The sequence below is a fragment of the Culex quinquefasciatus genome, chromosome 3 (genome assembly GCF_015732765.1).
Source record: "Culex quinquefasciatus strain JHB chromosome 3, VPISU_Cqui_1.0_pri_paternal, whole genome shotgun sequence".
Lineage (NCBI taxonomy): Eukaryota > Metazoa > Arthropoda > Insecta > Diptera > Culicidae > Culex > Culex quinquefasciatus.
The window spans coordinates 26,738,350-26,755,882 of record NC_051863.1 but is presented as its reverse complement, the minus strand read 5'-3'; the positions used below and the strand labels follow the sequence as shown (position 1 = coordinate 26,755,882).

Sequence of the window (17,533 nt, the reverse complement as noted above, 5' to 3'; positions counted from 1 at the left end):
GAAGCCATCCGAACTTTTCCGTACACTCAGAGTGCGTTAAACCAGTAAAATTTTCTGCTGATTTTTTTCCGGAAAAAAAATTGAGCAGTAAGTTTGTACTGGTTTGACGTTTGCCAAGTGTGCCGAAAAATTTGGTTACGTCACGATTTGCAAACGTCGCAAAGTTAGATGGAATATTTTGGATGCCTAATGCTTTGGGAATAATTTCAGGGATTTTTCTCAATAATTGTACCATTGAAAGTTTTTATATTTTTTTCTCAGTGTTTATTGTTTATTTGGCTTTACAATAATATCGTTCATGTTATTCCCCGTCAGACTATCTTAAATAGGATAAACTATAGAATTTCTTCGAAACTTCAGTGATTGGTTGAGTTTAAATCTTAAATAGGATAAACTATAGAATTTCTTCGAAACTCCAGTAATTGGTTGAGTTTTTAGACGCAAACTAGGATAAACTATAGAATTTCTTCGAAACTTCAGTGATTGGTTGAGTTTTTAGACGCAAACTAGGATAAACTATAGAATTTCTTCGAAACTTCAGTGATTGGTTGTTCTTTTAAAGACGCAAACTAGGATAAACTATAGAATTTCTTCGAAATTCCAGCAGTTGGTTTTTCTTGTAAGACGTAAACTAGGATAAACTATAGAATTTCTTCGAAACTTCAGTGGTTGTTATTTTTTCAAGTCTCAAACTAGGATAAACTATAGAATTTCTTCGAAATTTCAGTAGTTGAATCATCTTTAGAATCTTAGATGTAGAAGTTATTGAAATTATTGAAATTACAATTTGGTTGACGTCTTTCATTCCTGAACACTGCAGTTGTTCTGTTTGGAATTTTTATTTCTTCTTTATTTCGCAGATGTAGAAGTTATTGAAATTATTGAAACTAAAGTGGTTAAGTCTGTTGAATATTCTAAAACGACCTAGTTTTGAAGAGACACAAAAGCTCACATGATCGTGTTTTTTTTTTTTTTTTAAGCTAAAAACATATCCGACACAAACAGAATCTATGTCCGTTTTCATTTCGCAGATGTAGAAGTTATTGAAATTATTGAAACTATAGTGGTTGAATCAAATTTTGTTAAATATTCTAAAACGACCTAGTTTTGAAGAGACACAAAAGCTCAGTTTGAGGCTTGTATGTTCGTAAAAAACGAATTTCTAAAACATATCCGAAATAAAAGTGGTTGTATCTTGAGTTCAATTCGTAAATATTCTAAAACGACCTAGTTTTGAAGAGACACAAAAGATCATTGCATGTTGTGTTTGTTTTCGTAAATATTCTAAAACGACCTAGTTTTGAAGAGACACAAAAGCTCAGTTCCATGTTTGTTGTTCGTAAAAAACGAATTTCTAAAACATATCCGAAATAAAAGTGGTTGTATCTTGAGTTCAATTCGTAAATATTCTAAAACGACCTAGTTTTGAAGAGACACAAAAGATCATTGCATGTTGTGTTTGTTTTCGTAAATATTCTAAAACGACCTAGTTTTGAAGAGACACAAAAGCTCAGTTCCATGTTTGTTGTTCGTAAAAAACGAATTTCTAAAACATATCCGAAATAAAAGTGGTTGTATCTTGAGTTCAATTCGTAAATATTCTAAAACGACCTAGTTTTGAAGAGACACAAAAGCTCAGTTCCATGTTTGTTGTTCGTAAAAAACGAATTTCTAAAACATATCCGAAATAAAAGTGGTTGTATCTTGAGTTCAATTCGTAAATATTCTAAAACGACCTAGTTTTGAAGAGACACAAAAGATCATTGCATGTTGTGTTTGTTTTCGTAAATATTCTAAAACGACCTAGTTTTGAAGAGACACAAAAGCTCAGTTCCATGTTTGTTGTTCGTAAAAAACGAATTTCTAAAACATATCCGAAATAAAAGTGGTTGTATCTTGAGTTCAATTCGTAAATATTCTAAAACGACCTAGTTTTGAAGAGACACAAAAGATCATTGCATGTTGTGTTTGTTTTCGTAAATATTCTAAAACGACCTAGTTTTGAAGAGACACAAAAGCTCAGTTCCTTGTTTGTTGTTCGTAAAAAACGAATTTCTAAAACATATCCGAAATAAAAGTGGTTGTATCTTGAGTTCAATTCGTAAATATTCTAAAACGACCTAGTTTTGAAGAGACACAAAAGATCACTTCTTGTTGTGTTTGTTTACTTAAATATTCTAAAACGACCTAGTTTTGAAGAGACACAAAAGCTCAGTTCTATGTTTATTTGTTCGTAAAAAACGAATTTCTAAAACATATCCGAAATAATAGTGGTTCTATCTTAATTTCAATTCGTAAATATTCTAAAACGACCTAGTTTTGAAGAGACACAAAAGATCATATCATGATGTGTTTGTTTTCGTAAATATTCTAAAACGACCTAGTTTTGAAGAGACACAAAAAGCTCAGTTGCATGTTTGTTGTTCGTAAAAAACGAATTTCTAAAACATATCCGAAATCAAAGTGGTTGTATCATGAGTTCAATTCGTAAATATTCTAAAACGACCTAGTTTTGAAGAGACACACAAGATCATATCATGATGTGTTTGTTTTCGTAAATATTCTAAAACGACCTAGTTTTGAAGAGACACAAAAAGCTCAGTAACATATTTGTTGTTCGTAAAAAACGAATTTCTAAAACATATCCGAAATCAAAGTGGTTGCATCTTGATTTGAATTAGTAAATATTCTAAAACGACCTAGTTTTGAAGAGACACAAAAGATCACTTCTTGATGTGTTTGTTTCCGTAAATATTCTAAAACGACCTAGTTTTGAAGAGACACAAAAGCTCAGTTCATGGCTTGTTTGTTCGTAAAAAACGAATTTCTAAAACATATCCGAAATAATAGTGATTGTATCTTAATTTCAATTCGTAAATATTCTAAAACGACCTAGTTTTGAAGAGACACAAAAGCTCAGTTCCATGTTTGTTGTTCGTAAAAAACGAATTTCTAAAACATATCCGAAATCATAGTGGTTGTATCTTGAGTTCAATTCGTAAATATTCTAAAACGACCTAGTTTTGAAGAGACACAAAAGATCACTTCTTGTTGTGTTTGTTTTCGTAAATATTCTAAAACGACCTAGTTTTGAAGAGACACAAAAGATCACTTCTTGTTGTGTTTGTTTTCGTAAATATTCTAAAACGACCTAGTTTTGAAGAGACACAAAAAGCTCAGTTTAATATTTATGAATTCGTAAAAAACGAATTTCTAAAACATATCCGAAATCAAAGTGGTTGTATCATGAGTTCAAGACACTTGTAAAGCCGTAGATGATATCGTAAAAAACGAATTTCTAAAACATATCCGAAATAAAAGTGGTTGGTTTATAAAACAAAGAGTTAAATAGGATAAACTATAGAATTTCTTCGAAATTTAAGTGGTTGCTCGATCTTTTTACTTAAATATTCTAAAACGACCTAGTTTTGAAGAGGCACGTAAAACCATGCGTTCAGACCTAAATATTCTAAAACGACCTAGTTTTGAAGAGGCACACAAAATCACCACAACATGTGTTCGTCATTATTTTGAATGTAAACTAGGATAAACTATAGAATTTCTTCGAAATTCCAGTGGCTGGCCTGATTTTAGTCTAGTTGGCTTGTCAAAAAACGAATTTCTAAAACATATCCGAAATTTCAGTGGTTTGTCTTGGTATCGCAAATATTCTAAAACGACCTAGTTTTGAAGAGACACGCCTACACATTTGTTTAGACTGCTAGACATTTGCAAAAAACGAATTTCTAAAACATATCCGAAATTTCAGTGGTTTGTCTTGCTATCGCAAATATTCTAAAACGACCTAGTTTTGAAGAGACACGCCTACACATTTGTTTAGACTGCTAGACATTTGCAAAAAACGAATTTCTAAAACATATCCGAAATTTCAGTGGTTTGTCTTGCTATCGCAAATATTCTAAAACGACCTAGTTTTGAAGAGACACACCAACACATTTGTTTAGACTGCTAGACATTTGCAAAAAACGAATTTCTAAAACATATCCGAAATTTCAGTGGTTTGTCTTGCTAACTCAAATATTCTAAAACGACCTAGTTTTGAAGAGACACGTAGAGTCATTTGTCGAGACTGTTTAACTGTTGCAAAAAACGAATTTCTAAAACATATCCGAAATTTCAGTGGTTTGTCTTGCTAACGCAAATATTCTAAAACGACCTAGTTTTGAAGAGACACAAAAAGTCATTTCCGAAAGACAACTCTAGAAGACGATTAAGACGCAGACTTGGGCGGCTTGCTCGGCAAATCTGTCTAGCCGGCAACTCACCACTTACACCCAGTGTATCGGTGTCGTATTTTACCGGCATCTGCTGACTGCTCCGTTGGTATTTGTGAGGTTAAACTCCGATACTATGCAGGCTCGTTATCCGTCACCGGCTCTTTCGAGCGTAAATTTGCCATCCGGAAGAAATCTGTTTAGCCGGCTGCTGCAGACACTATCAAAGCTGTACGAAGAGAGGAAAAATGGAGAATGAAAGGTTAGAAATGGGTGGATGACTTTTGGAAAATGTTTGAGGTTATTTTTTTCAAAATGGCTGACGAACTGTTGGGCTGATAGTTTTTTGTACACCTTTTCTGGAAAACAGCTAGCCTTGAGATGTGTATTTACCTATTCTTCGAATTGTCGAAATGTTTCTTCGTTTGGCACATGAACTTTCTGCGAAGAGGCAATGGCGTACGGCAGCCATCTTTGCCGTGTTCAAAAACAGCGTGGCATGGAACTTTCAAGACGTTTCCTGTTTGATTTTGCAAGTTTTTGTACGGTTTTCAATCGATTTACTGATTCTGATGACGTTAATTTGCCAAACTTTGATAGTTGCTGGCTGCTGTTCACAGTGTTTAGTGATTGGCAGACATTTTTCAGCATGCACGATTGTATTCACTTTTTCTTCTTCACAGGAGTTTAATGAATCTTGCTAGTTTTTACTAGTAATTTCAAGGATTACATAATCTGACAATCTTTTCTCCACTTTTGCACTGTTAAACTGAACAAGAATTTTGGAGCCACCGCCTATAGCACGAACTAACCGAGGTTGGAATTTGCTTCTACTGAGGTGCTGCGATGCTTACTGAGTCACTGTGCTTGATTGAATGATGCTGAATACGAAAGCGAGTGAGGTTTATATTGGTGACTCGGCATTCAGCAAACCCGCACACAACACCAATACAAGCTACCTATCGTAGGACTGCGCACGACTGCCTGTCAGGGAAAATTATGTTCGGTTCACCAAGGGGTAGTTATTTTTTGCCGTTACAGAAGTCCGCTGTACCTGGTTGAATTGTTCTACCTTTTAAAATGAAATAATTATTTCTAAAACCTTTTTGAAAGGCCACATTTTCCATCCTTGCTTGTTAAAAAGACCCTGTTTGAACATAAAAACGGTCAATAAACCAAACATATTCTGCCTGCACTTGTATTGGTAAACACCGCGTCAATTCAGCAAATTTTAACGAAACTTCAGACTGCCGGCTAATTCCTCTTTCTTTGACATCCTCGTTAAACTGGAAGATAGCGCATTTTTGGCGGGAGTTTTATTTATGCATTTCTTTCCGTTTTCTTTTCCTCCTGATGCAAATCACCGCGTGGTTTTGATTTTTGTTTTGCCCAGATACAACTATCGTTACCTGGATCACTGTCAGCCATTTTGAAATAGTGCACATTTTTTTCTAGCCCGATACAACTGTTTTTTTTTTAGATTTTTTAGATTGACTTGAGTTTCACATAACCGTTTGACGACATTCCGTGTTGTCCATTAAAACATTCCCATTTCTACAAAGTATCACTTGCCAGCTTGCCGATAAAATGTAAGGAAATAGTTACCTTTTGTGTATCACTTTACTAAACTCTTTCGAACATTCCGGTTGTTAGCAAATTATCGTGTGATGTGTGATCCGTTTTATTGATTATGCTGCAATTGAAAGATACACAAAATAGCCACATCGACTGAGATAAATAGTGTTGATGCATTTTTACTGCATTTGTATTTCAGTAACCTTTCTTACCTATATTAGTGTAGCACAGTTTTGTTTTCTTTTTTTTATAGGAGAATTGTCATCGACAGATTGTTTTGGAGATAATAACCAAAATTTGTGCAAATGCAGGCTAATAAAAGTTTCATAAATAATGGTATCGTCATTGTACAGTATTATTTTGCTTCTGGCAACTTGACTGACTATTATTTTATTCCTTAAAAATCATTGTGTTGGCTTAACTGAATTGGTTGCACAGAAGCTCAGTAGTATTTTTTCTTCTAACGATTACTAACATCATATTTATTTTTGTAATAGCAAGGAAATTAAAAATAAATTTATGTTGCCAAAAACGGAATTGCACGGAACTATTCATCAGATAATTCGAATGCCATAGATAACCGCCATTTTGCTTTGTTAAGAACACGTGTTTTGTCAGCCACTACAAATAAATCAGAAAATTACTAGCAGGGTTGTGGAAGCAGAGAAGAAATTGATGCCGGTTCTTTCTTCACTTTTATGAATTATAATCACTTTTCGACTCAACAGCTACAGACACTGTAACGGTGTCATTAGGATTATTTTGGAAATGTTGATTTTAGATTATAAATATATATTTTAAATAACAAGCAATACGAGTAGTCAATTGCTGACGTTACAATATTCTGATATCATTTGTAAAACGTTTATAATGCATATAAAGTATTCGAAATCCAATTTGAACTTTTCTTCTTCCTGTTCCAGAAATGTTCTTGAAAATTAACGATGTAGTAGGATTTTCATTTATGATTATTGTTTTGTGTAGAAGTTTAATTTTTATTGATGATTAATTTCAAATCAATATCGGCAAGTTTAAATAAACTTCAGTTATTTTATCAATTTCCATTTTTAGATAAAACAAAATCCAAATCGTGTGTTACGTAATACCTGAAGGAACCCTTTGTTATATTAACCAGTTGATTACCTGTTCTTATTCTCAGCTCTTCTACCTTTTAACGTAGCTTTTTTTCTACCAATGATTTGCAACTGATTTGCTTCCACTGAAGTCTAATCGGAAATAAAATTTTATAGTCGTTTGAAATTGCCTTCGATGATTTTTTTTTGACTGTCAAACAAATAAACGAAGATACAGTTAAACCTCGGATAGTACGCAGGCGTAACGCTTTGTATTTCTTCGATTTCTCTAAAACGAAATAATATTGGAACAAGACGAACAAATTGCTTCAAAAATATTGCAAAAATGTTATGTCATTTTAGAGTACAGTGAAACCTCTTTTCACGCGGTGAGTTACGTTTTTTTTTTTAAAATTGTAGAAGTCTCTGGAACGATGTAACATTTTTCCAATCTTTTAAAAGCAATTTGTAACTTTTGTTCAGATCTACAAAACGCTTTTTGAAGCTTGCAAAAATATTGGATGGTTTTAGAGTAATCGACGAAATAAAAAACGTAACGCCACCGCGTAAAAAGAGGTTTCTCTGTAATCGAAGGAATACAAAGCGTACACCCAAAATTCAGAGTCGAGATAATCGTTCTCTCAAAATTTATTGAGGACTCAGTGCCAAAATCGATAGAATAATGGTACCAACTCACACCATCATAACAAATGAGTTCATTCGTTAGTTGAATCAATAAATCTCCAACAAGTGTCATACATCGACTTCTGACTTCTCCTTGGTCACCAAACTGTGGTGGCCGAGGCAGCTAAGTCATTGGATTGGTTTGTCAAAGGTCTCTGGTTCGATTCCCGTTGTCGACACTTTTGGTTTTTTGTTTGACGGATGAACTTTTTTGCAAATGAACCTCGAGAGAATAGTTCTATCGCCCATCTCGAGCTGTGTTCTCTGCGTCCGTGAATGGTACCACTATTCTCTCGACTCGAGACCATCATTCTCTCGGACTAGCGCTGCCAGTTTTGGGTGTAACTTTATTGATTACGTACCGTTGCGGAAGAATAATTTTTTGCCGTTTTAAATTGTTGATGTTTAAATACTTTTGAGAAAGGCACTAATTGCTATAAAAAATTTGATTCACTAAAAATCGTTTTTCACAGCATTTATTCTTTTTTTTTTCATATGAATTATTTCTCTAATCTGTTTTTGTTTCTATGCTTGAATTCCGAGAAATGTTTATTCAAAAGTATATGTTATTTCCAGTACTTTCTACTTTCATTAGTCTCTGTTATTTACCGTATGGTTTAACCTTAGTTTGACAGTTTGCATTCCACGTACAATAAATTTACACGAAAATCGTTTGTTGATCGTAATTTTTGTTTTTGGAAATTTTTAATTTGTGGTCAATCTTTTTAAGGTTAGAACAGGAAAGGTTAGATCCCAATAAATTACTTAAATTGTTCACTGTAAAATTATTTAGGTTAATTTGTAGGGTATTTAACGAAATCTAGAGTAAATTTTCAGTAGATTAAACCTTGGTTGTTAATAATCAGGCTATTCTCATACTCATCGTGAACTGTCACTAGAGGAAGTGGCTGTTTGTTTCCATCCAAGGTTACGACTTTTTGAAAAGTTATTACTGAAATTTAACATTTCCGGAAGCTTCTCTGCTGTTCGTAATGGCATTACTTGAAACCTTCTCATTCTTGGGCGTATTCTACTAAAGTTAATGTCGAACTGATTAAAAAATAATTTGAGGCCTTCACATATTTTGAACACCCCAGACTGCTGGTAAGCTTGTCAAAAATCACATATTTGACGTATTTTTTTGTTAGTTGTTATTTGTCGCGGGTGACCTTGCAAGCGTTATCGATCACGACTAATATTTGCAATACAGTACTTGTTCGCTAACTGGGCTGAACGAAAAATAAGGAGGGGACCACCTTTGCAAAATATTTTTCTGATGAAATATAAATATAACAAAGTCTCAAATTTATTTACAATGCTTACTTTTCATATTTCTTTAATTTTGACTTGAAATTAAATAAAAGTTATTTTTAATTATTGAACATGATTTTTGCATCCATTAACCCCTCGGTCATTTCGGTTTGTTTAAGTTTTTTGACGTTTGTCTGCTTTTTAACTGGGCTTCGGCCCAGTTATCTAGCGCCCAGTTCAACAACGCCTAGTTACCGAACAACTACGTGAGCGTTCTTTTATTACTTATCAATTAAAATGGGGAGGGGGTGGCTGCGTCTCGGGTGTGATCAAAAATTATGTAACGCAAAATTTTTATATAAACAATTATAAAAATTTGCAAAAAGACCCTGTGTTACGCGTTACAGTGGGGGTAGGGTGTATCGCTCATCTGTTACGATTTGTTACAAAGGGGTCAGAAATCCCAAATTTTGCGTTACGTAATAAAAGAACGCTCCCTACTGTACCTTGTTTCGTTAAATCGCGCTAATTTGTGATGGTTACCCTAATAAAATCGGTGTACCTAACAACTAATTTCCCGTATAGTGCAAACTATTTGTGGTATAGTTCACTATACGCTGATTTATTAGGGTACATGCAACTATATATCCAATCAACTAAATTATCACTGTAGCGCTTGAAATCTACTTTTTGTGAGAGGTATTCACAAACACTTTAAAAAACAAAAAGTGGTTTATTGAACCATTGTAAAAACCTCTATTTTTAAACTGTTGATTTTTTTTTGTCTTGAAGAAAAAAGCGAACGAAAACCAACCCGAAAACTTAAAAAAAAATAGTTTCAAACTTTTTTAAAAGTGATTTATTTTTACATTTTATGGCATTCCAACTTTAGGGATACAACATTCAGCATCGCATGCAGGGAAGAATGAACTCCTAATAACAAAAAGCAAGTTTTTTTAAGATTGATATCTAAATCACATAAAAATATACTTAGAATATCAAGAAAATTACAAGTTTTGACATTGAAATAGCAAATGGTTAGCAGGTATGATATTGATGTTTGATGATGATTGATGTTATTGTTATTTCTTTGTTATTTTCAGTCCATTTGTCTGTTATTGGGCATAACAAAACCGATAGTCACAATAACAAAAATTGGTATTGATGTTATTACCGACCGCCACATCATGAAATCATGTCACACGCGAAAAATTCAGTTGATATTTTACCGCTGGGAACGAAAACACCCATGGTCCAATCAGATAGAACCCTCTGTAATCGATTTTTACATCCTAATTCAAGATGTTTTGACGTTATATAACGTTGAAAAAATCAATACCAAATGCGCGTTTCTCTAACACGGAGGGTAACTTCAAGTACCTAAAGTGCCATACATTTTCCATCGAAACTGCACTTCCCAAACACAGATGTGAACTTCAAGTACCTAGAAGTCAAGGTCTGGCAACGATTACTTAAACTTCGCAGCTTTGCCAAGTTTTGATGGGCGTAAAGGCGAATGTTCGTTAAGTTAAATTCACATCGACCGGACTCCCTATTAAGAGTTACTTAACGCCGCTCTGATTCTGTCTACGGCATAACTATTTTGACTTTTTTTTGTTTCATCCACAAGTAGGTTTTAGGGTTTTTTTTTCTTATACTCTCTTGGCTTTTAAATATCGCTGAAGTTTAGCGTTAGTTTTAACTATGTTTATATTATTTCACATCCTTTCATTCGAGAGTCTCGGATCGAGACACAGTTTGCATCGGTCTCGGCAATTACAAGTATTCTTTTTTTTTAGAAATATTTTCTAGGAATCGTAATCTTTTGTTTTAAATTTCAGTCGTAGGAATTTTTCTCAATGCAATTAGAAGACAGTACAGCTGCATGTGGTTTTTCGTTTCAGTTATCATTACTGGTTTGCTTTAAAAAAAATTAACTAAAGAGCTAATCAAACAATAAACCCGACAGTGCACAACCCCATACGAGAGAGAACCTTGAGCCGGCTAGATTTGTCTGTTGATAAGACGTAGTAAAGCATGATTTTTTTTTGTATTTTCATTAGAGTCGAATAAGATAGAAATGAAAAAAAACCGGAGTAATTGGAAGATTTTTACGGGAGTTAAATTAAATGTAAAAAATAAACTAAAATGTTGACACGACGCTCTGTGTGTTGTGGATTGTGTTTGTTTCTTTTTTGTTGGGATTTTCTTTTTCTTTTCTGAATGGCAATGAACTGCGGCGGAAGCGGGAATTGTAGTACACAGATTCAATTGTAGTTGGATGTTTATTTCTGGGCTTGTTTTTTTATTATTTTTTTTTTGTTTTTTGATGGGAATATAGTAATATTGAATAAGAATATTGGTCAGCTACACACTTCTGCAGACACCTATGTTTACACTACGCCTAGAACTTTATTTCACTGCATTTTACTTGCTTGGTTTTTATTTGTTTATTTTACCACTTTTATTTGCTCCATAATTCTGTCTTGCTATGGTACAATTCTATAAAAAAAACAAGTTTAAAGTTGTTGCAATATTGTATGCAAAGATTACTACCAAGATTTTCAATTCAGTTAATAGTTAAAAAAAAAGAAAATTTGACGTTTATCACTAAGAGCTAAGACTTTTGCTTTGAAAACGAACTTTTTTTTCAATTTAAAAAAAACGCGTCTTCCCTAGAACCCTAAATCTGCACGTGCTGACGACACTCTCTGTGTGTGTAGAAGTTGCGTTTCTTCCGCTGTCGGGATCGCTGCGCTGCGTTTTCCGCGTCATTTTCGCCCCCCTTCATCAAAAACTGGTGCCATTTTGTTTTTGTTTTTTTTTTTCTGATTTGTTTGGTATTTTCTTTCCGTTGCCGTTGAGATGCTCAGTTGTCTCAGATTTTTTTTTTTTGCGCTTATCGTAAGTTGCTGCGTTTTCGCGCTTAGTCGCATTCCACACACAATCACACACTTTTGCGTTTGCTCTCTCTTTTTGTTTGTTTTCTTTACCTTTTGTCTCTCAATCATTGTGATTTGTATTTATTTGGAGAGTTCTCATTCTCTTGCTTTAGTAATAACCACCATGAGCGTACTGATCGGTCTTTGCATAGCCCTGCGAGTAGGCTTGCGTGTCTATAAGGATATTCGAAATGGGAATAGGTTATCAAGAGTGTTTAGGCCGCTGTGGGCGTTGCTGGGTGCAATCTGTGGATTAGCTTATTCTCTATGGATAGTCGGTTTAAATAATAGTTTAAACAATAAAAATAATACGCTAATAACGGAAGGAACTTTGAGGTTTCGTTTTTTCTTTTTTTTTTTTAGTCTGATTTGCAGATCTTTGCTGGTAACAGTTTGACCTCTTTTATAGTTTTGCATAATTGGAACAGAAAATGTCAAGAATAGCATAGAAGAAAAACAAAATACTGTTCAAAAAGAAAGAACTCAATGGTACTCACCGTAGCCGGAATACGCCGACCGTTCGTCATACTGTTGGCTGGGGTAGGTTTCCGCTGGGACTGCACTGTACTCGGTGGTCGCGCCGTAAGACTGGCTGTAGTCTTGCGAGTATCCGGCCTGATACCGGGTGTCGTACGTTCCGGCACTAAGATAGAAGAGGTCGAATAGTGGAAGAGTTAGAAACGCCTTCAAAGGTCGTCGGTCAAAGCGCGCTCATTACCTGTAGTCGTAGTGACTGGCATCGTACTCCGTACCGGTGGCGTAACCTGTGGCCGGAACAGCGGCACTTCCGTACCCGCTTTGGCTGTACCCGTTGGCGCCGTAACCTCCCTGAGGCGCACCAGCACCGGCTCCGTAGCTACCACCGGCTGGGGCCGCTCCGTGCGATCCGTACTGGTCCATGCTGGCCGGAGGATGACTATGTTCCGGGTAGCCTCCGTGGGGGGCCATCGCGGGTGGTGCATTGTACGAGGACACCGGAGCCGGAGCACCGTGATGTGGCGGCATGCTCTTCGGTGGCAACGCTCGGCTCGGCGGACCCGAGTCGTAGCGACCCCGCTTGGGCCCGGGTGGACCACCGGGCATTCCTCCGCGCTTGATCGGTGTCACCGTGGTTGTGTTGGACGGTTGTCGTGTGTCAAACTGCTGCCGAGGAGGCGGTCCTTGGTTGTAGCCGCCACCGCCCTGGTAACCGCCCATCTGATGATACGAGGGAGGCGGTCCGTTGTTGTATCCGCCACTGTTGTAGCTTGATCCACCGCCATACCCTCCCGGTCCACCGCCGTAACCTCCTGGTCCACCTCCGCCGTAGCTTCCGCGGCCACCACCTCGGGAACCTCCGCGGAACGGACGAGGCGCGTCGTACGAATTTTCCCCACGATAGCCACCGCCGCCGCCGCCTCGATATCCACCACGTCCTCGTCCCATGCCCCGTGGCATGTATCCTCCACGGTCTCCACGGGGACCTCCGTAGCCACGTGACGACGACGAATGGTAGGAACTGCCACCGCCGGACGGTTCGTGCGAATCACGCGAGTGTGACAAGCTGCTAGAATCAGCCGTTTTAATTGGTTGCGGTGGAGAACCCCGACCCGACTCCGAGCTAGGGACCTGTGACGAAGTGGTGGCCGGTTTTGGTGCCCCGGGCGGTGCCGACGAAGTCGGAGTACTATCCCCGGTCGTCGCAGCGACCGGTTTGGCCGCCGAAGTGGTATCGGCCGTTTTGAGATCATTACCGTTTTCAGTGGTGGACGACGGAGGGGGCGGAGCAGACCCGTTGGAACCGTTCGAAACAGACGGCGGATAGCTGCTGCGGGGACCTAGCGGCGGGCGGCTTCCGTACGGCCGGGACATTGACGGTCCACTGCGCATCGGACCCCCACCTCCCATGCCACGGGGCGGTCCGGACCGCATCATGCCACCGCCCCCGCGACCACGCATCATTGGCGGGCCACCCATCATCCGACCCATGCCGGGACCTCCACGACCACCGCGACCGCTATTCGGTGTGACACATAAATCGACGCGAAAATAGGAAAAGGGAAAAATGGGAACGAACGTTAGTATAAGCTTCACACTACTCTGCTACAATTACTGTGGTGTAATCATTTGCCAATAAACAATACGCCACCTCAAACTAAAGATAGATAAAAGAATACAATTGCAAGAATAAAAAACTGACTCGATGAATCGTCTCAGCGGTAAACTGCACGTGGTGGGCCTGGCCATTCGTCAAATTTCGCCTAAATTAACCCAAAGTTTGAGTAGAATTTAGGCAGGAATAACTTCGTGCAAAGCTTGATATCGTCTTTGTTTGGTAATTAAGGATTTTACAGAATCTTTATTTTAATTCGCGGCATGCATCACTAATATCAAGATTTTCAGATCTAAAAAGTTTCGAAATAAATTAAATACTAGATATAATTCACTTAATCGCAAAGTTATTCGCTAGAAAACTACCGAAATCGAAATATGTTTGTTCTAAAACAAAGTTTGATGTAATGTGATACCTTCTTGAGCACTCACTGACAGCGAAAATCGGACGAGACCAAATCTCTCTACTTTCGAGAGTTTTCGAAATTATGTCCATAAATTTTAGAAACTTAACTCATATTTGAGTAAATACAATGAAATCTGAGCGAAAACACATTTGGCAAATTACAATCAAAATTGATTAAATATCAAACTGGAATTATGAAATTCATTCAAGAAGACACAAGTAAAGGGAAATAAAAGAAGAATACGGTTACTGACCGATGCACGAAGTCATTTGTTTACCTTTTTTTGGTACCCTCCGCAACCGTCATATCATACAAAATTGCTGCCGGATCTTTTCCGGGAGCGATCCGAAAAAAAAGATCCGGCAGCAATTTGTAATGATATGACGTTTGCTGAGGGTGCCGAATAGTTTGGTTATGTTCTGCTTGCAAAAGACAATAAACGTCATGATCGAGAAATTTGTCCCTGACAGCAAGTTAGTGTTAAGGAGGTTATAGACTATGGCAAACAAACTCGCCGTTTTTTCTATTGATAGTTTTCCAAACTCGTAAACTTATTTGCGGCAAACTCGCAAACAAAGCCAAATGTATGCAAGCTGACGTTTCTGCAGAATAAACGAAGACAAACTGCCAAACTGTCAAAAAGTTAGTATGCGAGTTTGTTTGTCATAGTCTGATACATCCTTTAAGAGTGAGCAGCATACTCGTATTGTTAACAAATTCACATTGGCCCATTTACATTGTTTTACACATTAGAGAGCGTTCTTTCATTAGGTAAAGATTTAAAAAATCGATCCAGACTCGATTTCTCGAAGGCCTTAGAAATTTTTACTTCGGATAGTCAAATCTTGCAATAAAAATGTGTTTCAAATGTAGGCGGCGCCACTAGTGACGTTACTTGCCAAAAATCATATGCCTTTTTGCCGGGTTCAAGAACAAAATCGATTATTTTTTATGATTCCCTGCATCAATCTTAATGAAACTGATTGCAAAAGATGGTTATTTATTTTTGCTTTAAAATAATGAGCATCAAATTTTGGGCGCGCAAGAATTTGTGAACTTTTTTGAATAAAAAAAAAACATGTTTTGGAACACTACAAATTTAACTCCCCGTTTATATCTATGTTCACGTATTTTCAACCATTTTTATTAATATCGTTTTTTAATTTGCAGTTTTCTCACAGGAAATCAAAAAAAAAAATTGGGAAGTTGTACACGAAAATTTTGGAATTTTTTTTAGTGGTATACGCACTTCGGAAGGAACCGGTCAAGAAAAAAATCAAATGGGCAGCAGCGGTAGCGCAAGCAAGTCAGAGAGGGTGGAGAAAAGCCCCAAGAAATCGCTCCCTCTCCTTTGTTCTGCTGTTCGTAAAGCTGTTTCTTGACCCCTTTCCTTCCGATCTGCATACTAGCCTTTTATCCGAATCCAGCAAAAGTTTTGGAAAAATGTTGATTTTGAAGGTTAAAAAAATATTTTTCAAAAAATCATAAGTTTACGCTACTTGTTCATAACCGGCGACGTGTGACCTTTAGCTTTGCTGCAAAACTTCTATCAAGAAATTAAAAGTGAGAGCGTGTGCGTGCAACATGGAGTTAAACTTTTCGAAGTAACATGGAAACCTTCACAGCAATTGCACAGAAAGTTAAACTCCATGTTGCACACACTCTCACTTTTAATTTCTCGATTGAATCACGAAATAAAAATTCATTGTCTTAGTTTTGGTTGTCGAGGTTAAGGACCCCTTAACTGCTCTGAAGTGATTTGGATTTTTTAAATCGAAGATGGCAACCAAAATGGCGGAAAAATTAAAAGAAGTTTTAACTCTATTGTTTGACGATTTCCGAGCACGTGGTTTCAAGCTTTTGACAGCTGTCAGTAATTTCAATTAGCGAGTTCGGAGATGGTAATACTAATGCAGTTCCATTCCAAGTAGCGAATCCGCTCTGTATTTCAAATACATAATATTATTAAAATTCATGTCTGACATCGCACGGCGCAGAACTCTAACCACGAGATGTCAACAATAACATCACCCTCCCAAAAAACCTTCACGAATCACCCCTCGGCCCCTTCTTCGTTCAGCAACCGCCGCGGCAACGCAACCAAAACTGACCACCACTACTTCACCACTTGCTCTCTTTCTCTCTCTGTCTCGCTCTCGCTCTTTTACACACTACAGACGACACACACACACACAAAACAGTTATAACAAAAAACTTACCGTCCCCGGTCGCCGAATCCGCCGCTTCGGGGTGGACCACCCCGTCCTCCCCGGAACCCCCCACGTGGTGGACCAGACATATCCATTTTGTGTAGCTTCTTTTAGTTCTTCACTTCCGGTTTAATCAAAATTCACCACCCAATTGTGCTTCCTGTAATGAGAACAAAAGAGAAATGGACGTCAACCTCATAACCTCAAAAAATGCATCAGCTCTCACACACACTTGAGGAACAAAAACACCGCTTGCGCTAGAGCGAGACAACAGACTTGCGTGTTCTCTCCCTCATCGCGCGCGCGCTCGTTCGCCTACATTGTGTGCGTGTGTGTGAGCGCTCCCGAAACCAACGCCGCGCAGCCATCTTCCCGGCGAGGCTACTTCGATCGTCGACAGCAGGGGACACTTTTCACGAAACACGAACTTTTTGAAATTCATAAAATCCACCCCACCGCAACGCAAACCGCCCCAATTCGACTCACCTCGTGCACAGCAAAGCTCGCCCAGCAAACTGACACCACTTTGGTCACTCGCGGTCACTTTTCTAGGGTGGAAATTTCACCAAATTCACGCACCGACACGAAGATGGACGACTTTTTCTTGGTAAGACTTTTTCACTTTTGAGCTGCCTAATCGAAACCCAGGCAGGCCACAGGCAGAGGTGGGCTGCCTCAAAAGTATGAGCAAGCGAGACGGAGGTATACGAAGCGTGAAGGAAGGAGCGGGATGGAGAGCAGCGCCAGGCAGCAGAAGCAAAATGGCTGGATTGCGATTGGTAACCGTTGCCGAAAATAGGTACGCGAAAGGTGAGTAACAAATGCTTGTGGGGTAGTATTGGTAGATAATAATATTAAGTGGGCGGGATAGATAGCGGATTCCGTCGTCTTGCCTAAAAAAGGTCTGCGCAAGTCGTGACCATCGTGGGAGGCATTCATCGAGCTAAGAAAAATATCGAGACAAGGAGGGCATCGAAGGAACTGATGAAACCTCGATTACCTTTTCAATCCAACCAGCATTGCGCCATGGGTTTCCTATCCAGATTTTTAAGCAAAAATGGCGTT

General features: G+C 37.9%; 1 protein-coding gene across 2 annotated transcripts; it reads right to left on the bottom strand.

The window, feature by feature from the left end:
• Window positions 1–1,023: 1,023 nt before the first annotated feature.
• Window positions 1,024–17,116, bottom strand: LOC6045136 (spidroin-2). Of its 2 annotated transcripts, none has more exons than XM_038265555.1 (5): window positions 16,955–17,116; window positions 16,478–16,628; window positions 12,479–13,756; window positions 12,258–12,403; window positions 1,024–4,464 (listed from the first exon to the last, which is right to left on the bottom strand). In XM_038265555.1, exons 2-5 carry the CDS (start codon window positions 16,561–16,563, stop codon window positions 4,436–4,438), a joined length of 1,539 nt encoding a protein of 512 aa, XP_038121483.1. In that variant the 5' UTR covers window positions 16,564–16,628; window positions 16,955–17,116; the 3' UTR covers window positions 1,024–4,435. The 2 variants fall into 2 exon arrangements, with proteins under 2 accessions (XP_038121483.1, XP_001862516.2); XM_001862481.2 differs by lacking the exon at window positions 1,024–4,464 and adding an exon at window positions 11,028–11,934.
• Between the last annotated feature and the right edge of the window lie 417 nt (window positions 17,117–17,533).

Excerpts from the sequence above, each read along its gene's own strand:
- LOC6045136 (XM_001862481.2), bottom strand. The coding sequence starts at position 16,563 with ATGGATATGTCTGGTCCACCACGTGGGGGGTTCCGGGGAGGACGGGGT. Across the intron at positions 13,757-16,477 it reads GGATTCGGCGACCGGGGACG|CGGTCGCGGTGGTCGTGGAG; the intron begins GTAAGTTTTTTG and ends CACACCGAATAG. Across the intron at positions 11,935-12,257 it reads GTCGGCGTATTCCGGCTACG|ACACGCAAGCCTACTCGCAG; the intron begins GTGAGTACCATT and ends ATATCCTTATAG.